The sequence below is a fragment of the Azolla caroliniana genome, unplaced genomic scaffold (assembly GCF_043228905.1).
Source record: "Azolla caroliniana isolate FFs.n. ecotype wild unplaced genomic scaffold, voAzoCaro1.0.p SCAF_2, whole genome shotgun sequence".
NCBI lineage: Eukaryota > Viridiplantae > Streptophyta > Polypodiopsida > Salviniales > Salviniaceae > Azolla > Azolla caroliniana.
In genome coordinates this window covers 556,261-573,996 of record NW_028230437.1, presented here as the reverse complement: position 1 = coordinate 573,996, position 17,736 = coordinate 556,261, and the positions used below count along the sequence as shown (strand labels likewise).

The 17,736-nt window shown below is 36.3% G+C and overlaps 2 protein-coding genes and 1 long non-coding RNA gene across 10 annotated transcripts; 2 read left to right on the top strand and 1 right to left on the bottom strand.

Annotated features, from left to right (window-relative positions):
• The first annotated feature begins 755 nt into the window (after window positions 1–755).
• On the top strand, window positions 756–2,278 carry LOC147866945 (defensin-like protein 19). The gene is made up of 2 exons (XM_087339723.1): window positions 756–934; window positions 1,846–2,278. Exons 1-2 carry the CDS (start codon window positions 847–849, stop codon window positions 2,091–2,093), a joined length of 336 nt encoding a protein of 111 aa, XP_087195849.1. The 5' UTR covers window positions 756–846; the 3' UTR covers window positions 2,094–2,278.
• Window positions 2,279–3,533: 1,255 nt separating this feature from the next.
• Window positions 3,534–3,959, top strand: LOC147866944 (uncharacterized). The gene is made up of 2 exons (XR_015532419.1): window positions 3,534–3,736; window positions 3,818–3,959. It is a non-coding gene; the product is annotated as an uncharacterized LOC147866944 (long non-coding RNA).
• On the bottom strand, window positions 3,815–13,506 carry LOC147866943 (uncharacterized). 8 transcript variants are annotated; one of them, XR_015532416.1, is made up of 21 exons: window positions 13,132–13,497; window positions 12,003–12,370; window positions 11,805–11,928; window positions 11,459–11,678; window positions 10,967–11,235; window positions 10,404–10,495; window positions 10,131–10,320; window positions 9,687–9,915; window positions 8,679–8,925; window positions 8,222–8,599; window positions 8,016–8,073; window positions 7,212–7,296; window positions 6,780–6,854; window positions 6,584–6,667; window positions 5,949–6,092; window positions 5,627–5,699; window positions 5,434–5,516; window positions 4,662–4,716; window positions 4,458–4,515; window positions 4,234–4,353; window positions 3,815–4,169 (listed from the first exon to the last, which is right to left on the bottom strand). XR_015532416.1 is itself a non-coding variant. In XM_087339719.1 (21 exons), exons 1-20 carry the CDS (start codon window positions 13,391–13,393, stop codon window positions 4,331–4,333), a joined length of 3,117 nt encoding a protein of 1,038 aa, XP_087195845.1. In that variant the 5' UTR covers window positions 13,394–13,498; the 3' UTR covers window positions 3,815–4,169; window positions 4,284–4,330. The 8 variants fall into 8 exon arrangements, 5 of the variants coding, with proteins under 5 accessions (XP_087195845.1, XP_087195843.1, XP_087195846.1 ...); XM_087339719.1 differs by having other exon boundaries at window positions 4,284–4,353; window positions 13,132–13,498; XM_087339717.1 differs by having other exon boundaries at window positions 3,815–4,353.
• Between the last annotated feature and the right edge of the window lie 4,230 nt (window positions 13,507–17,736).

Below are 17,736 nucleotides of genomic sequence, written 5' to 3'. Positions count from 1 at the left end.
CATAAAGGCGTACGAGCATTTGTGTGTGTGTTTGTGTCTTCCTTGTACGTTCGGCCGTCTTGTGACGAGGGAGCGTTTCAGGCGTACATACAAAGTACTCCCAAGTCCTTGCACTCCGTACGAGCATTTTGTGCGTGTGTTTGTGTCTTCCACTTCCACTTCCATTTTGTGCTTGTGTTTGAAATTGCACCTCAAATCCTTGCACTTTGTATGTATAGTTTTTGAAATTGACACATACAATTTCATTCCGTTTTAGTATCAATATATCTATTGAATTCCAATAATATTGTGATGTATTGCAGCTTTCCTTGACCTTGAATCTCTCGTAAATGAGATGCTCTTGAACTAACACTAAAACCTATATCTACACTCACATGTAGTGAGAGTGTAGAGTACATTTTAGTATTACAACATTGATGGTAATGAGTATAAAAAGGGCCCAAATGAACAAATTAGTGCCTTCCATCATAGAAGAAGGCCTTTAGATCAAAACATGTTGTTGACGATAAATGTAAATATAAAGAGCATATCTTTAAGGTTAGTGGGGATGTTAGTGATACACTTTTCTTCTTTTTCGACTCAATGGTGGCAATTTTGAGTCCCATCTCCCAACAATACCATGAGAATCCACATAAAACGCACTATCTATACATCCCAAGGAAAAGTGTGTTACACATACTTGTATTAATGTATATTCAACGGACCCTTGTAACATGGTTGGCACTTAATTTGCGTAGTACTCATTGTGTTTTTTCCCTCTATATAAGAACAACCCAAGACACTCTTCTCATCACCTTCAAGCAATATTTATATAACGCATAGTTCTCATTATCATCGATTTCATTAATGGCAGGACACACTTATACCTTTGTTGTGGTTATGGTGGTGTTGCTTGCTTTGAGTTGGACATGGCAAATCAGTGAGGCAATTGAAGGTAAAGAAAACCTTTCAAAATGTAAACGAAAGTACTAGTAATATTCATCTTTATTAACTGTGGGTAAGGAAAAGTTGTCACACAAATATTTTTAATACTAATCAAAGACATCTTATAATTAATTAAGGTGTCAAACAATATTAGGGTGTGGTAGTAATATTCACTATGATGAATGGGTTATAGTAACAGTTGGCAAGGATATTCAATTCGGCACAAGTTATCAACTTCAGTAAACTTCATCATGAGCTCCTTAATTATTTTATACACATGTTTTGCTAGGTATTACAATTACCTCTTACAATATATACTAATAGAATCCCGTATAGTTAAGCACTAAACAAAAAGAAAGCTATAAAAAGACAAGATTGATCTTTTTGCATAAGAAGTCTTGTTGTATTTTGCCATTCCCATGTCCTTTTTTATGACATAGTAAATTAATAGATATAGAGCATCTAACAAGCTTAAAGAGCATCTAACCATGAAATCAAATGAACAGACTCTTTAAACTTGTTAGATGCTCTATATCTATTAATTTATTATGTCGTTACATGTCATCAATTGGAACATCAATGTTGTTGTTTACTTTTTTATGTCATGTATAACCATGAGATATCAATGAAAATTTTGGATATTCCCATGTCCTTTTTTATGACATAGTAAATTAATAGATATAGAGCATCTAACAAGCTTAAAGAGCATCTAACCATGAAATCAAATGAACAGACTCTTTAAACTTGTTAGATGCTCTATATCTATTAATTTATTATATCGTTACATGTCATCAATTGGAACATCAATGTTGTTGTTTACTTTTTTATGTCATGTATAACCATGAGATATCAATGAAAATTTTGGATATTCCATCAAAGTCTCAATAATGATCATTGTCTAATTTACATTTGGTGGTGAAGAACACAATGATGCAGTAACGGGCAATAGGGAGGTTGCAACTCAAGAAAATGCTAAGAACGTCGACGTTGAGGATGAGGAAGTGGTCATGCCTGAAGGTCTATGCGGCTACAAGAGTAAGACCTACAGTGGACAATGTCTCAATCGTCGTGGTTGTGAATACCAATGCAAAGTTGTTGAGCATGCTGAAACCGGTGCTTGTCATTTCCACCATATTCAACGCCATTGCTATTGCTATCACTATTGTTAGAACAAAAGTTCTAGAATATTATTGGGACTGTCATCTTGCTAGCTCTTCTCAACTCATAATAAAGGCAATAAAGTTGGGAAGCCTTTTATCAGTTAATAATATGAGTAGCATATCTATGTAATGGTGTCTTATTAATCCCTTTTGCGTTGAGCTATATTGAATGAGTTGATTACATCTTCCTATGAGTACACTTTTCAATGAATGAACCAATTGTAAATAATAAAACATGTTGGGACTTTATTATGCACGGAACATAAATGGTAAATTAACATTGAGGTAATACATTATAAACCAATTTTACACCCATACACATTATTTGCGCACATGTGAAAGCATAGACCAAACACAATTATGAAGGTCCAAATTAGAATGCCATATGACATTGTGTGTGGAGGATCACATTCTAACCATACTTCTACCATGAGTTGAACCTTTCAAAGTATTGTCAATATGTTTCGAGCATAACTATGACTCTATGTCCATAGACACACCAGTAGGGAACTTGGATCCGTCTCTCACCTTCGCTAGGGGGTGATCGGTTGATCATACCTTGGGTTTGACAAAGGAGTCTCTATCTCAAAACAATAAAGAAAAGACATGCCCCTTCATGAAGGTAGTTATCCCTCTTATATAGGCTCAAACCTTAGGCCCTTGTGTGTATTTCGCACTTGATTGCTTTTTTAATATAAAGTAACCAAGTGATGAAACACTCTAAAGTTATCTCCAACCATAGTATTGAGATAATTCAATCCTCACCCTTCATCCTTACAAAATTAGCCCACAACTATGACTATGGTTATGCTTACAACACACAACTCTACAAAAAAATAAAAAAATGAAGATGCTTGTCTAGAAATGCATGTTTGAGAGCAACACAATGATTGGTTCTTACAAAAATTTAGCATTTAGACCCTTTCATGTTACTAGTGTAAAATATATTCAACTTGTGAGTTACTAATGCATCTTCAACACAATCAGATTTTCCAACAGAACTTATAGTATCAATACCAAAGTAAACATTATATATTGCCATGTGTGTCAACATATGTTCAAATACCATCACTTTCACACTTTGATCAATTCCAAAGTAGATATATTTTTGTCATACAAAATCAAGACTCTTTGATCTAGGTAATATCCATAACTAGGATGCACATAGTTTGTTAAGCATAAGGCCAAACAATAACCTCAAGAGTAGCCATTGGATGTTCTCTAGCACTTTATCACATTTTGTTGGAATGTGGATGCATGAGAAGAGTAAACATGCCAATACGACATTCTATAAATAATGGAAAGCATGTATCTAAATTAGTGGAACAATATGCACGCTTGGTGAAAGAGAATCAATCTTTGATTTTCGTTTTACTGCAACAATGCATAAATTTTAATTAATATTGCAGCCATTTTCATAGAAACAGGAGAAAGGTAAAACTCCAGTGAACCACAACGCCTAATTTTAATAGGCACAACTATAATACTAAATAGAAGAGATATGAGCAATGAAATTCTTCCTTTAGAACGATATGTTTACAACGACAGAAGATGAACTATGATTCAAGCCACAGAAAAATATAAGCTCCAAAATAAGCTATAAGATGTTTTCACTACACAATTCCAACTGAAAATTACAACGGGATAGAAGAGTTACATAATAGGGTGATTTATGAGAAGCAACTAAGTTTGCCCTAAACAAGATTTCACGTAATAGTTACTAGCAGATACAGACGAGATAATAGGGTGATTTATGGGAAGCAACGAAGTTTGCCCTAAACAAGATTTCAAGTAATAATGGCAGATACAGACGAGATAATACGGGTGATTTATGAGAAACTAAGCAGTTTTAACTAATGCTAGTAGTAAACACAAGGGAACAGAGGGGATGATAGGGATAATTTATGAAATCACTTAAGAGATGGAATGCCTATAGTATTGTATTGAAATGGAATAACCGACGTTGTTTTAATGTCCTTCACATGAATCTCTGTTGGGTCCTATTCACTCTCAATATGGCTATATTTTTTTATGCTGAATCTCCCTTTGGTTTTATTTTTCTGGGATAAGCAGATCTATACAATCCTGATATAAAAAAAAAAGGTTCAATATATTGAAAGGAACCTGCACATTACCGTTGTAATTTTACCCTTGTTAAGAAATTCCATAATCATTGATGAAGTCAAATACTCTGCACACTTCATGATTTTTCCATATCGCCACCAGATACCAGCATCCGATGAAATTTAGATTGTATGCTTATTCATCCCTGTGGCAAACAAGCATATTATTTTGTTTTATTTTAACCTTTTTAGAAAAAACCATAATAAATCATACAGAATCCTTCGTAAATATGAAGACAAAATTTATAACCTTGGAGAGAGTGAAAATAAGGGTGTTTCAAAGCATCATCAGCACTAATTCGATCCTCCTGCGGTTCCCACAAAGATAGAAAGCAGAAAATAGCATGCTTACAAAAAACTACTGACTTTATTGATTATAAATCATCTTGAAATGTCTAATAATGTATCAATTTGTGGTTGTATAACAATCCAGTAATACATTTCTATTACTTACAGGATACCACTGTAAAAGTTCACGAAGAAGGCGAAGCGCCCATACATCTTCCAGCCTACATAAAAAATGTTAATAAATCACCCTAACCTTATAATGATTAATGTAATATAACCAGATTCCCTTAAGGTGCAGTATAACATAGCTTACAGCATAGAGGCTACCATGGGATCACTATATGCGTCAATGCTCTATTTCTCAATCCCAAGTTGATTTGATGAAATTTTTATCTGCCTTATTAGTGTGCAGAGGGCACATGACACTTGCACTGACCATTGAACTTGTTCCGTCATGTGTGAAAAGAAAATTAAATCAACCATTTACAGTACAACAGACATGACTTTGTGGTGTGTATTCTAATATTTTTGCCCAAATCAATATATTATTCTTTGACGGGCGCCAGATCCAAAACAACTTCAAGCACAGTTCTAGGCTACATATGTGTACACTAATATGTGTGTGTGTTCACTGCCCTCCTTTAGTGAGACTGGGCCCCATATTGCTGGTCAGTACAAGAGGGTAGGTGTGACTACAAAAAACAACAAAAAATTAGAGTGTGGTTTCTAGACCTAGATATAATCCACTTTCAGCTGTTTCAAGTACTGCATGTCATCTGCCAAATATTGCTTCAATCCATTTGAGTTATCCATTTGTTAACTCAAAACATTCAATATTTATTTCTGATGTTAATTTTAGTATATATTATAATCACAAAGAAAGATGTATGTTAATGATATTCACAAATATAAAATCCATTAGCACAGAAATCACCCACCCTCTGCCAAGCGGATCACGTTCTTTTATTTGTTGCATTAGATTCTCTTCTGTACACATCCACGATGCTAAATCTAGACTCTCCTGTATCACAAAGGATATTGGATGAACCCGGATGAGAACAATCACACACCATATTGGACCAACACATTCAATTTTAAAATGTAAGAAGAGAAAACCAAATGATCATTTACCAATTTTGGGTTAGGCCGATTGTGTTCGTTGTTTCCAGGATAAAGAATGCACATTTCCATTAATGATCTAAGCCTAAAATTCAGACAAAAATATGCAACACATTCCATAGGTTATTACAAAAATGAACCTCTTTGAAAAATACAGAAATACATAGCATACATCAAAATGCATGCATACAATATAATCTTGATACTAGAAAGTTTGCAAAGAGATTTCATTCATATATTTTCTTGAATTAGTCAACACACTATATATCCCCACCTTTTTCATATATGCAGTATTAATAAGGTCTATTAAGCGGTGACTAAAAGTTATACTTACATATATGCAGTATTTAAAGCTGAACTCCCCCATCCTTCCAACTGTTGCTCAATCAAAGCCCTCGTACGATCAGATACCTGAAACACATGAGGCGTCCCAAGCACAAGCTCCAACATGACCACCCCAATGCTCCATATGTCATACCTGAACAAAATGATGCCAATTTACGAACACAATAGAACAGAGTTATGTGACATCAATCCGAGTTTCTGCTAAATGTAAAGGTGATTGCCCCATTTTTTGTGTGATCTACCATTACAAAGTCATTCATACCAAATCCATCTAATTAGTACACTGCAGTATGCAGATGCATAATGCTGCTTCAGAGCATACTTATAACCTTTTTTTATTCTTTTGGTTGTTCATATTATTTTGATTATGAATGATGGATGTAACCACTTAAAAAACTCCTAAGAAATTTCCTGGACTTCACATCAACTTTTTGGCTTATGGATGTAGGTTATAAATGTTTTGGTTTAGTTCCTGAACTTCATAATAAGGTTTTTGTGTTTATAGATTTTTTGCATATAACTAATATGATCAGGAGTATACATGGATTTGGTTCGTTTTTGTACAATCAAAATAAGTTTAGCATAATATCACTTCATACTCTGCCAAATGGAATAGGATTTTACCTGTTAACATATTTTCCATGAGGTGATAACCAATTTCTCTGTAAAAAGGATTCAGGTGGAGTATATTCTTCAGTTTGTTCAGCTCTGCCCAAATAAGTGTCTTTTCGCCATCAATATTTCTAATTATGAGATTATAATTAAATCCTTGTAAATTACCGACTCGCTCAAAATAACATCTTTGAACTTACATGCATACCTAGTGGGTCCATAAGGGCCATACAAATTTTGAAGTGAATACAAATCAACGGCACTTCCAAAATCTATGATACGCCTGCAAATATTTCGAATTCTCTTCATTGCATATTTTCCTAGACATTATAGAGAAAACAATTATTGTAATACACATGCCTGCAAATGAGATGGAGTGACCATGGCAATCATTGGCAAGCATCAGCAATATCGGAAACATGGGCGGACACTTATCAGTCAACAGACGACCCACATCATTTGCTATCGCTCATTTCCACAACTTCCCACACATAACTCCTAAAACTTTGACACCCATCATTGATCTATCTATACAACTAGGTGTCAACTATACACCCACTAGACACGAAGCAAACTTGCAATGCATCACAATTTTGTCCAAATACAATATGCAATATTTAAGCACGAATCTAGAACATACATGCTCAAATTACACGGGAATTCCATATGAACTTGACCAAACTCCCCAGATGAACATCTGCTTCTTGCTTGAATCATCATGTTCTCTGAAATGCAAGTGTATCAAATATTTTTGAGACTAAATGAAATAATAGTCAAAACCAAGTACAAAAATACTACCATTATAAGAGAATCAGCAATTTTGAACTATCAAATTAGGATGTTTGTGCTTGTAACCAATCTTTCCATGAATGTTTCTCACTAGAGCACAAATTATTCTTGGAAGCATCCAAGCATGTTGCACCTGAGATGCAGATATCTGTAAATAGAAATGAAATCTATTGGACAGCAATCACTTGCATATCCATACAGACTATCCATACCCTCAAAAGTCAGATGGGACCAGTTCTAGGGAAACTCAGACAGCATGAAGAGGGTTTTTCTTGTGCATATGGAAACTTCCACTTTCTTCACACGCTCAAGTTCTTGTATCCATGGTGTTATAGTCTATAGACCAACCTTCTTCAATTTATACCCACCCTCTTTGTATGATGCCCACACTCTTGTATGTTTTACACCTTTGGAGTCTTTGATTGTATAATCAGCGCAACATTATAACTAGCCAAGCCATTTGTTTCATGTTATGGTTGGTCAATCTAACATTTCATACTAAGGATTTAAATTCTATGATAAGTTAATTCGATTGGTTCCTATGTTGTTTAATACTTGGAACTTGAATTCTTCAATAAGCTGGTTTTAGTTGCGAAAACTTGTTTCTCATAAAATAAAGCATATTAAAAGATATCACTGAATGCACAGGAATTACCAGGTTTGATGTCCCGATGGGTTATGTTACGGTTGTGACATGCTCGTACTGCTAACAGCTTCATAATTTTACAACAAAGTAAAGATCAGATTAAACTCCATTCATCAGATGTCCAATCTAAATAAATGCAATCGACAGCTCATTAATAGAATAGTTATATCTTCAGAAATTTGCATTGCACACTACTCAGTACGAGAGGAATTAACCAGCTGATGGATAAGAGAACGCATTTCCCTTCGCCCCTCCTCTGTTGTTTTAAGCCATTTCCACCAACTTGATGGTTCCAAGACTCGTATGTATCCTCTGCCATCAACCTCATCAATTGTTGAACCTACTGAATAAAGCATGCTTGACAGAGAGTAACCCTCATTATAGAATATCAGCCACAAATCCCTTTCCATGTTTACTTGAAAGCTTTCAACATATCGTGCTATGTGGTTTAATCCATCTTCCATCTCCTGTTGATCTTTTTTATGATGTTGTTGCATGGTCTTCTCATTTATAAGATTTCTTGCATTCAAGAAAATTTCACCAAAATATTTTTCACGAAGCCCACTCAGGTAAACAGAGTTTCCTTTTTCTACCTGTTCAGAATATCAAATCAGCCATCCCAAATAATCGCGTAATAAATTATACAATAATTCAATCATTCATATTACATACCAGCAGTCTTTTTAATACAAAAAGATTTTGAGTGGAATCAGCACCAGTCCTCTTCTCTGTTCCAAACCAGCTTGCTGGAGTGCGAACCATGGATTTACCTTTGGGTTGCTGAGATTTCAAATTCCCATCTACTGACACCTGTAGGTGTGGATCATCGTCCTTATTTACATCATTGGAACAATGCTTTGATATTGCAAACCAGATTTCTCCAAAACCTCCCCGGCCAATATTTTTTGTCAATATATACCTACCACATAAAGAGGCATCCTTACCCATAAAAGCATTGCAGTAAAATTAGATTGACTTTACTCGCTAACTTAATCTTACCAGTTTTGTGGGCACAAAACCTTTTAGCTCCTAAGTCAATACCTTAAATTATCACATCTAGCAAGTTTTGATGTGCTTCAAGAGGAGAAACTTCTGAGAGATCCTCCCAAAATTTAGCACTGTTGACCATTTCTTACGAAAGAAGCACCTACTTGGCAGATCGGACCTTACAAAAAACCGGACATTTCTACTTGAAGCAACAAACTCAGGGATGGATGCAGACTGGGAGAGAGAAACAAAGAACACATATTATTGAAGTCAATGAAGGACTACACATGACTTAGATGAGGATGCAAAATGAAAAGAATGAAATGTTATATTGACATCTTCAAACACCCAGAGTGACCAATGAAACCAAAGTTACTGCATCCATGTGGACTGTATAGAGAAATTCAATCCTTTGTTAGAGCCTATTCACAATCTCTTTCTTTTGTTCTTTTAAGACAAAGAGGGGGCTGTATATCAACTCCATCAAAATTACCAGTCATCTAATCTCATCATTGTACACAAGTAGGTCTATACAAATACTACAACTACAGTATCTCAGTCATCAATCAACCCTGATGGAATTTGTGCATCTCTCAGATATAGCACGAGAGATTCCATAAGGAGAAAGACCACATACCTCATTCAACAATATTTTCAATATATGTTAAACTAATTGAATATTACAATCTGCACCTTTCATGCATTGACATATATCCATCAGTTGTGGTTGGATCCGTTCCACTTCCCATATTCCAACGTGCTCCTTTTGTGAAATTACCATCAGTCAGAGGCAAAGCTTTGATCAGTCTCAAGTATTCAGAAAACATGTCTTGATTCAAGCAAACCTCCTCTGGTTGTGAAATCACAGGACGCTGTAAACAGACAAGGGGTGCTTGGTATGTCTGCAGTATTCCTACGGTTCCTACAAATGCATAACAAAAATAAACTTTCAGAATGAATGCTCTCAAGAAACCCCAAGCGGCACATCTATGTTTAATTTATACACATTTTGCATTCTTTATTATGTGCCTGATAGATTTTCAAAAGTCTCATACTTTTAAAAACACAGTTTTAACATTCATTCATCTTAAATGGCACATTTTTACAAACTTTAGAATGACCTGCTCACAGGTATACCTGGCTTCTGTATGTAAGGGAGATTTAAATTTTCGATCATAACTGGTGTCTTAATATCCACACTCTTGTCTTCAACTGCACTGACAAAGATAGTTGACGGAGAACCCCTAGAAATTTGCAATGGTAGTATAATTCCACTTTTGGCCCGTTCAATAAACTCGTAGCATAACTCTTCTTCCTGCGCAGGAAGCTGAAATCATAATATGGACTCAGAAAAAGGTATGATTACAATCGTAGCATTAACTACATCCTGTAATCATAATAGAAACATACTACTTCAGCATACTCAGGATCTTCAATGCTTGCATTGAAATTCGGGATAACATTTAAAATCTCAGAATAGTTTGACAAGCTCGTCGTTCCATCTGGAAAAGTAAACCAACTGGCTTAGAATATTCTTTGTTTCCTAGTAAAAGCTGTTCGTTTATGTGGCGCGTCTGTAGTGGCTTAGAATATTCTTTGTTTCCTAGTAAAAGCTGTTCATTGATGTGCCGCATCTGTAGTGGCATAGAATATTCTTTGTTTCCTAGTAAATGATGTTAATTGATGTGGCATGTCTGTAGTTACTAGTGTTTTTTGTCCAAATCAATGCATCATTCGAACCAGGTGGGATACAGATATTCTACATAACACGAGGGATGATGCAAGGACAGAATTCACTTGATGTTTGCAAATATCTAATTAGAATACTTTCATTGTTGCAAATAAAAAGATGAAATAAGGTGAATTGTAGGGTCCAATAAAATTCAGGCACTAGAAATTTACCACAAATGACGGTACATGGTCAAGGAAAACAATCTTTGTTTCAGTACCATATGAAATACAATATCACTTACCTGAAAATTCAAGTGGGTAAACGAGTGCAGCCAAGTTGTCAAAGCTTCCACTCTTCAAAGCTGAATCCACAATTGCATCAGCAAGTATCTGTGAACCCAGTTTTTCTCCATCCCTTGTCAAGTTTAAGAAAACATTTTCATGAAAAAGACTGCAAACATCTTGTAGCTTCATCCGCTCAAATATTCCATCAGAAGTGATGACTAAATAAGAGTGTTCTACAGTTAAATGTATCCATTCAGAAAACTCGGGCTCGGCAATGACTCCAAGTCTACAAAAAATAAAACAGGTGAAATCAAACCATGTGACTACTATGCAGTACCAACTCATAACAGTGAAAACTTTTCGTATTGGCCCGTACCTTGCTTGCATGAATACGTTTTACACCTTTCCCCTTTAATAACATCACATGGACAGACTCGACCAATAACATTTATCTTCAACTCTAAATACAAAAAAGACTCAGACTGAGGAAGGTTTACTATTAATCTAACCTTTTAAACGCACTATCTCCAATGGCTCTAGAAACTGCTAGCAGACCATTTACCCTTGCAACTCCATTCCATGTTGACACAAAACCACCAGCCGCTTCTATTCTGCTTTTTTCGTCTAATCTATCTGGATGATGATCACTAGTCAGCTCCTTAACTAATACTGAAGTTGAAGCACAAGAAGTTTCACTTATGCTCTCTTCTGATAAACCTTTTCTATCACCTGCAATAAAACCAGTTTTGTCCAGTGCAACCCTCAAGACCATATAAAACCTAAAAATGAATGTGATACCACATCTGAGTTCATACACCAATGACAGACTTCTGAATGACATAATTGAAGTAAAACCTGATGTCTGAATCAATGAGCAAATAAAGGCTTTAGAATCTCCAATGTTTGAAACAAGCAACTCCCTGCCTACTATTAGCACTATAACTGCTGTAGAACCACTCTGCCAGTCCTTTGCAAATCCCTACAGGATTTTAAACTGTTAGAAAATTATCAAAAAGCAAGCAAAACTTAAATAAAGAGATAAAAATTTCTCACACTTGCAAAAGCTGAGTCTATATCAAACAAAGCTCTTGAAAGAGCCTTCTTTAAAATTGCTCTATATGAAGAATCTGGAACTTGAGATTGCATGCATTTGTTGTAGAGCTTCCTTTCGTTGATTAAAGCTGTATATTCTTTCATGCTTTTCTCAAATCTGTCATTATAAGGTTGTGCTAAATCAAGTAAGCCCCTTTTATTACAAATAGCATCCTGGTTGCAGTCCATCTCTAGCGTTATGATAGACCATACATGATAACGAAGCAGATGAGGCAAGTAGAACGATGTGAATTCACTAGCTTCAGCACCGTTATGGCCATCAAAAACTCCAAACAAACCCACACGAACACCATGATCAATGCAACCATCTGGAGATCAAGGGAAACAACCATATCAGTTTACCCCTATCTAGTAGGCTAGGACATGCAAGAAACATATTCTCACCAGTTACAAAGAAACTTGACGTTTAAATTGATATGGTCCTCATTGATAGGCTTCATAATTCATACGAGCTAGTAAAAGCAGCATGAGCACTGTCATGCTTAAAGTATTTTCAGGTATAGATGCATCGGACAGGCAAAATGCTATTGCAAGCTCGGGAATTTTAAAGAAAAACAAAGTTTGGTACCGTGGGTATAAGTTGAGGATTTCTACCAGCTAAGTACAGCAGGATGAGCATTATTGCATCTAGTTTTTTGGGGTATAGGCTACCGTTTGTATGCAAACTTTTAAGAAACGAGAAAATTAAGCATGCCCATAAAAACATTGACAAGAAATGTTTCGTTTTGGTCCCGTAGATCATATTATAACTCTTTAAGGATGATAATGAAATCTATCTATCTCTGGTTAAAAGGCATGTGAGCAATATCAATGCCAGATCATGGATAACATTGTTCGACATATCCAAAACACCCAGGACGCTCTGGTTAACAGTGGTGTTCTGGTTTCTTAAAAGAGGCTTATATATCTTTCTTTCTCCCTCACTACATATAGATATGTATGCATATATAAGATAATGTAAGTAAGGTAAGGTAATTTAGCTGATCTAGCTAGTGATAGATAGTCATTACATGGGCAGTTAGCTATATATATAGCCTGACATGAGAAATGAGTGGGCGATGTGACTCACCGGGAAGGGCAGGCAGGAGCAGGTGTGGCATGCAAATCAGCCGATCCTCTTGGTGAGCACGGCGACCCTGGTGTTGAGAAACTGCACAACTCCCCAACCCTCCCATCCAGCGTTCCTCTTCCTCTCCCACTCCCACTCCCACTCCCACTCCCACCGCCTCCATCTCATCCCACCTTCCCCCTGCTTCTGAACACAACCACATCGTTAACGTGAGCACAAGAAACCTCCGCCTCCATCGCTCCATCCGCCATGCCTGGGGCATGGAACCAGGCACCAAATTGCCGTTGCTGTGGTTAGCTTCTTCTTCTTCTATTTGCCCGCACTTTACTCTGCACAACAAAATTCGAGTTGCTCGGATTGGATTGGATTGGATTGGACTGGACTGGACTGGACTGGATTGGAGGAAGAGGAAGAGGATTTGCGTCGCCGACCACCGCCGCCGAACCAAGAGGAAGAGGAAGAGGAAGGGGAAGGGTATTATGTATGTATGTATGTATGTATGTATGTATTAAAGGTATGTAATGTGTATACGTACATATGTAGTTGGGGGGGGCGGGGGGGGGGGGGAGAACGACATGTGGCATTCACAGTTTCACTCTCTCTCTCTCTCTCTCTCTCTGTTTCGCATACGTACGTACGATGATGAGCTCTTTCACTCTCTTAGACCGTAATTAATATATGTAGTATCTACATACATATGTTACATGTACATACGTACGTACGTACATACTTTGGATCGTTTCGTTGCTGCCACCACCACTATTGTAATTTGTGCATACACTACATTATACTACACTACACTACACTACACGTTCCAAATAACCCTAGTCAAGAAAGAGGGGGTGGATTTATTCTCACTCTTTCGCAGCTTGTTAGGGTTGGAATGAACACACACATGCGTGGCATTCGTTATATAGCAGATGATTCGATTTAATCTACCTTCTAGAGCTCGTTTGGGGAAAAAAAATGACAAAATGAGGGGTGGGTGTTCACAAGTTTTTTTGGGAAAATATGATATTTAGTATTTTCTTCTTTCGAGTGTTGAGATCAATCTATCGATTTACCTTTACCTGGAACATCGTTATAATTTGCCTTCTAAAACTCCACTTTATATATGAGAGCGACACGTAGAACACCATCTCATTAAAGGGACATCGAGTCTTGCTCTTCCAAGAGATAAGATGATATCTACGTATATCTTTTGTTGAATTTATTTGTAACTTTGCTTTCACCAAGTGTTATTGTAGTCCCTTATGATGAGCATTTTAATGAAATGAATGCTTGCTACTCATACAAATAATCTACGCGATAGTTGTTTGAGTTCTCTATTTACAACTGAGAATCAATCCATGTAGGGTCCTTTTGTTGATTCTCTAAATGAGATGGAGGATAATAAGGCATGTAAGTATGTCGTTGTTCTAACGGATGACGATGTTCATTTCAAGGTTTTTAATCACGTGTGGGTACATCGTCAGCGTTGTGTTGGCATGTTATGACAATAATTATTGTGTCTCATCACAATAGTGTCATTGTTGGTCATCTCTGACTTATGTCAACACATTATGATCGCATTGACCAAATGATGACGAATTGGATATCTTATTGCGAGAAATATCCTATCTTGTCAAAAATCTCACATGCCAATGCATCGAGTTGAATAGATATGCTATGCAACTTGCTATTGTCGGCCATCCTTTCCTTGTCCATCAACATGATGTGAATGGTATAATTTGCTTCGTATTTAGAATGTCCCATTTATGAAGGATCACATCCATTATTGTTGAATGCTAATTGTAACCACTTTACTTGGGGGATAATGAAAATAGATGGTGACCATGTATGATTGGACACCATTTGACCTCTATTAACCCCCTAGCCATGCATGCACATGCAACATATTTATAAACAATCACGTGGGTATATTTATTATGCCCATCCACTCCTTTGCTAGCCTCGATACAACTCAACTAAAGACTCATTTGAAGTTATGCATTAGCAAGAGGATGAAATCACAAAGTTCAAGGAACAAAACAAGGAGGAGAAATGAAAATAGTCCATGTTCCCCCTAAAATTTCTCTCCATGTCTCTTTCAATATAATGAACCCTAAGGTTCTATGACCATCATGCATTGTTGTCTAAGTAATACGTCTCTTTTCTGAGCCTTATATTCCCCTCATTGCGAGCTCACCTTTAATAGGATGCTACTTGCAAAAGCGTCTACCAACAATGCACAAAATCACTTGCCATCATATCATGTAAGGAATAAGAACCCATTATAAGTCACGATCAAAAATTTGTTGCCAAAGCAAGCATCGCATTTCTTTACAAAGCCATACATCCAATACTTATGAGAATGGCCTTACGAAACATTAGTAACAGTGACCTACAAAGCTTTTGAACTTGTCCAATATAAACATTTATGAAAGTAAAAGGGTATTATATGTGTGCATGTGTTCAACTCCTTGTTTTTGTAGTATTTTTGGGTGACCTTGTATTATATTACGCATCGAAAGGTAATTTGGTTGATTCTCAAACATATGTACAGATTAAAGCACAAACATTTAATGATTGCCTTTATTCATCATAAAAAATGTTTCCACGAATGATTGTATATAGATATGCAAGGTTGTATGATTGAAATATGTATATACAAACACGACGGTCCAATGGCAAAGCTTCTGCTTTGGGCAGTATTCCAAGTCTCAAGCAATGAGTTCAATGGTGTGGCATTTGTAAAGAAACGTATCATTTTAGTTTGGAACATGTTGCATTCATAATTTTAGTATTCAGGATTTTAGTTTGAGATCATGCACATTACTTGTGTATTTGTAAAAAAATACATCATTTCTTGCATCAATATCATCATTTCTTTTGGAGCACCTACTTGGTTCTTTAAAAGGCTACATTGACTATACATTATGTGCAATAACATGATGCCTATCCGCTATTATTATAGATTAAGTAAACAACATGTGTGTATAACCAACAATTGAGCATACTATTGTTATTGTTGACAAAGTGCCATCTATTTCCCATACAACAAGGCACGATGCTTAAATGGAATGACAACTCCTGATTCATCGTTCGTAGCTATACAATAAAGAACCATACCGTGTAAGTGCTCTCTCTCTAGAATACAACAAATTCACTCACAAATTTACATTCATCTTGATTAAAGTGTACACGATTCCAACATGGAATACTATGCATGCTTCTTTTAAGTAAGTCATGCAAGTTTATGTTAATATTAATATTTAAACACAAACGTATAATTGTTGTAATAGAGACTACAAGTGCTAAAGTTTCATCAAATTATGACACCACCATGCAACGAACAGGAACCAATAGAGCATAACGCTGAAAGTGAGTGCAAACATTTTAGTGCAATCTCCATTTCCATGTAGTCATTATCGATAAATAAATGAGAAGGCTCGAAAATAACTTGAGTTTGCCTTGATTGGTGAGAATCAACGAGAACACAAACTAGTTAAAGTCTAAGAAAGCACAATGTCCATTGCCTGCTTTTAAATTTCGAATATCTCGTAAGAAGCTTAAGGTCCTATGGAATCAAAATTCTCCATATACATAGAATAGCATCAAAAGAAAAATGTTAACTCGATGTCTCCAAATGCATCTATAAGGGCTATCCCATATACATTGACTCCCAAGGAGCGCACTTATTGCCCAATTGAAGTTGCTCTAATTCACATACCTTGCACAAGGAATATGACGCAATTTACACCAAAAGAACCATCACCATCCTAAGATTGTCCATATATGCCCATGACATGTATATCCTTATCTTGCCCTTTTCATGAAGCCACTTTCTCTTCTTATAAGCAGAAGCACGATGAAGATTCATCCACTTAAATGTCCTCTATCCTCACGGGCATCAATTTAGGCATCCATTTTACATGGCCTAGCTTATCATGGGTAAGGGTATGGATTCACATGGGGCCACAAAAAGTAGTGCACTATCAACATTGCATGACATTCTTTACCTTCAACATTTGGGGCCATACATAGTATGACAATTTTTATTTTGAAAACAAGGACAAAGGGACAATATCAATGCTCTTCACACGACTACTCGATGCATTTATCTATGCATTATATTCAGTGACATGATCCAACTTAAAATGTCAACAATGGGCTCCTTCACTCTCCATTCTTCCACGATGCTACATGCTTTGACAAAATTGAAGTTACCAATAAAGAGGAAACAATTGCAAGGCAACGAAAGGTATGACAAAAGCTAAGCTTCTTTATTGTTTGTGCCAATCTCGTGTTCAAGAGAAGAGGGAAAGAGCAATAGGACCAACACATGGAAGCAAAGACTAACAATAACTTGGTGATTAATATTAATGCGCTGGTCGTTGCTACTGCAATAGGGGAGGTGGTTGCTTTCCAACAGTCTTGTTGGGCCCGTTCCCAAGAATAATAGGATACGAGGCTCATTTATACACAAAGCCTTCACAAAATAGACGAGCCTTTTCACACACATCGAACTCGTAGCGTATTGGAAATGATGAGCTCGTAACTACAGAAGATGCGGGAATTAGAAATGGCTTAGAAGTAATGTTAGGAATGAATGAAGGAACGATT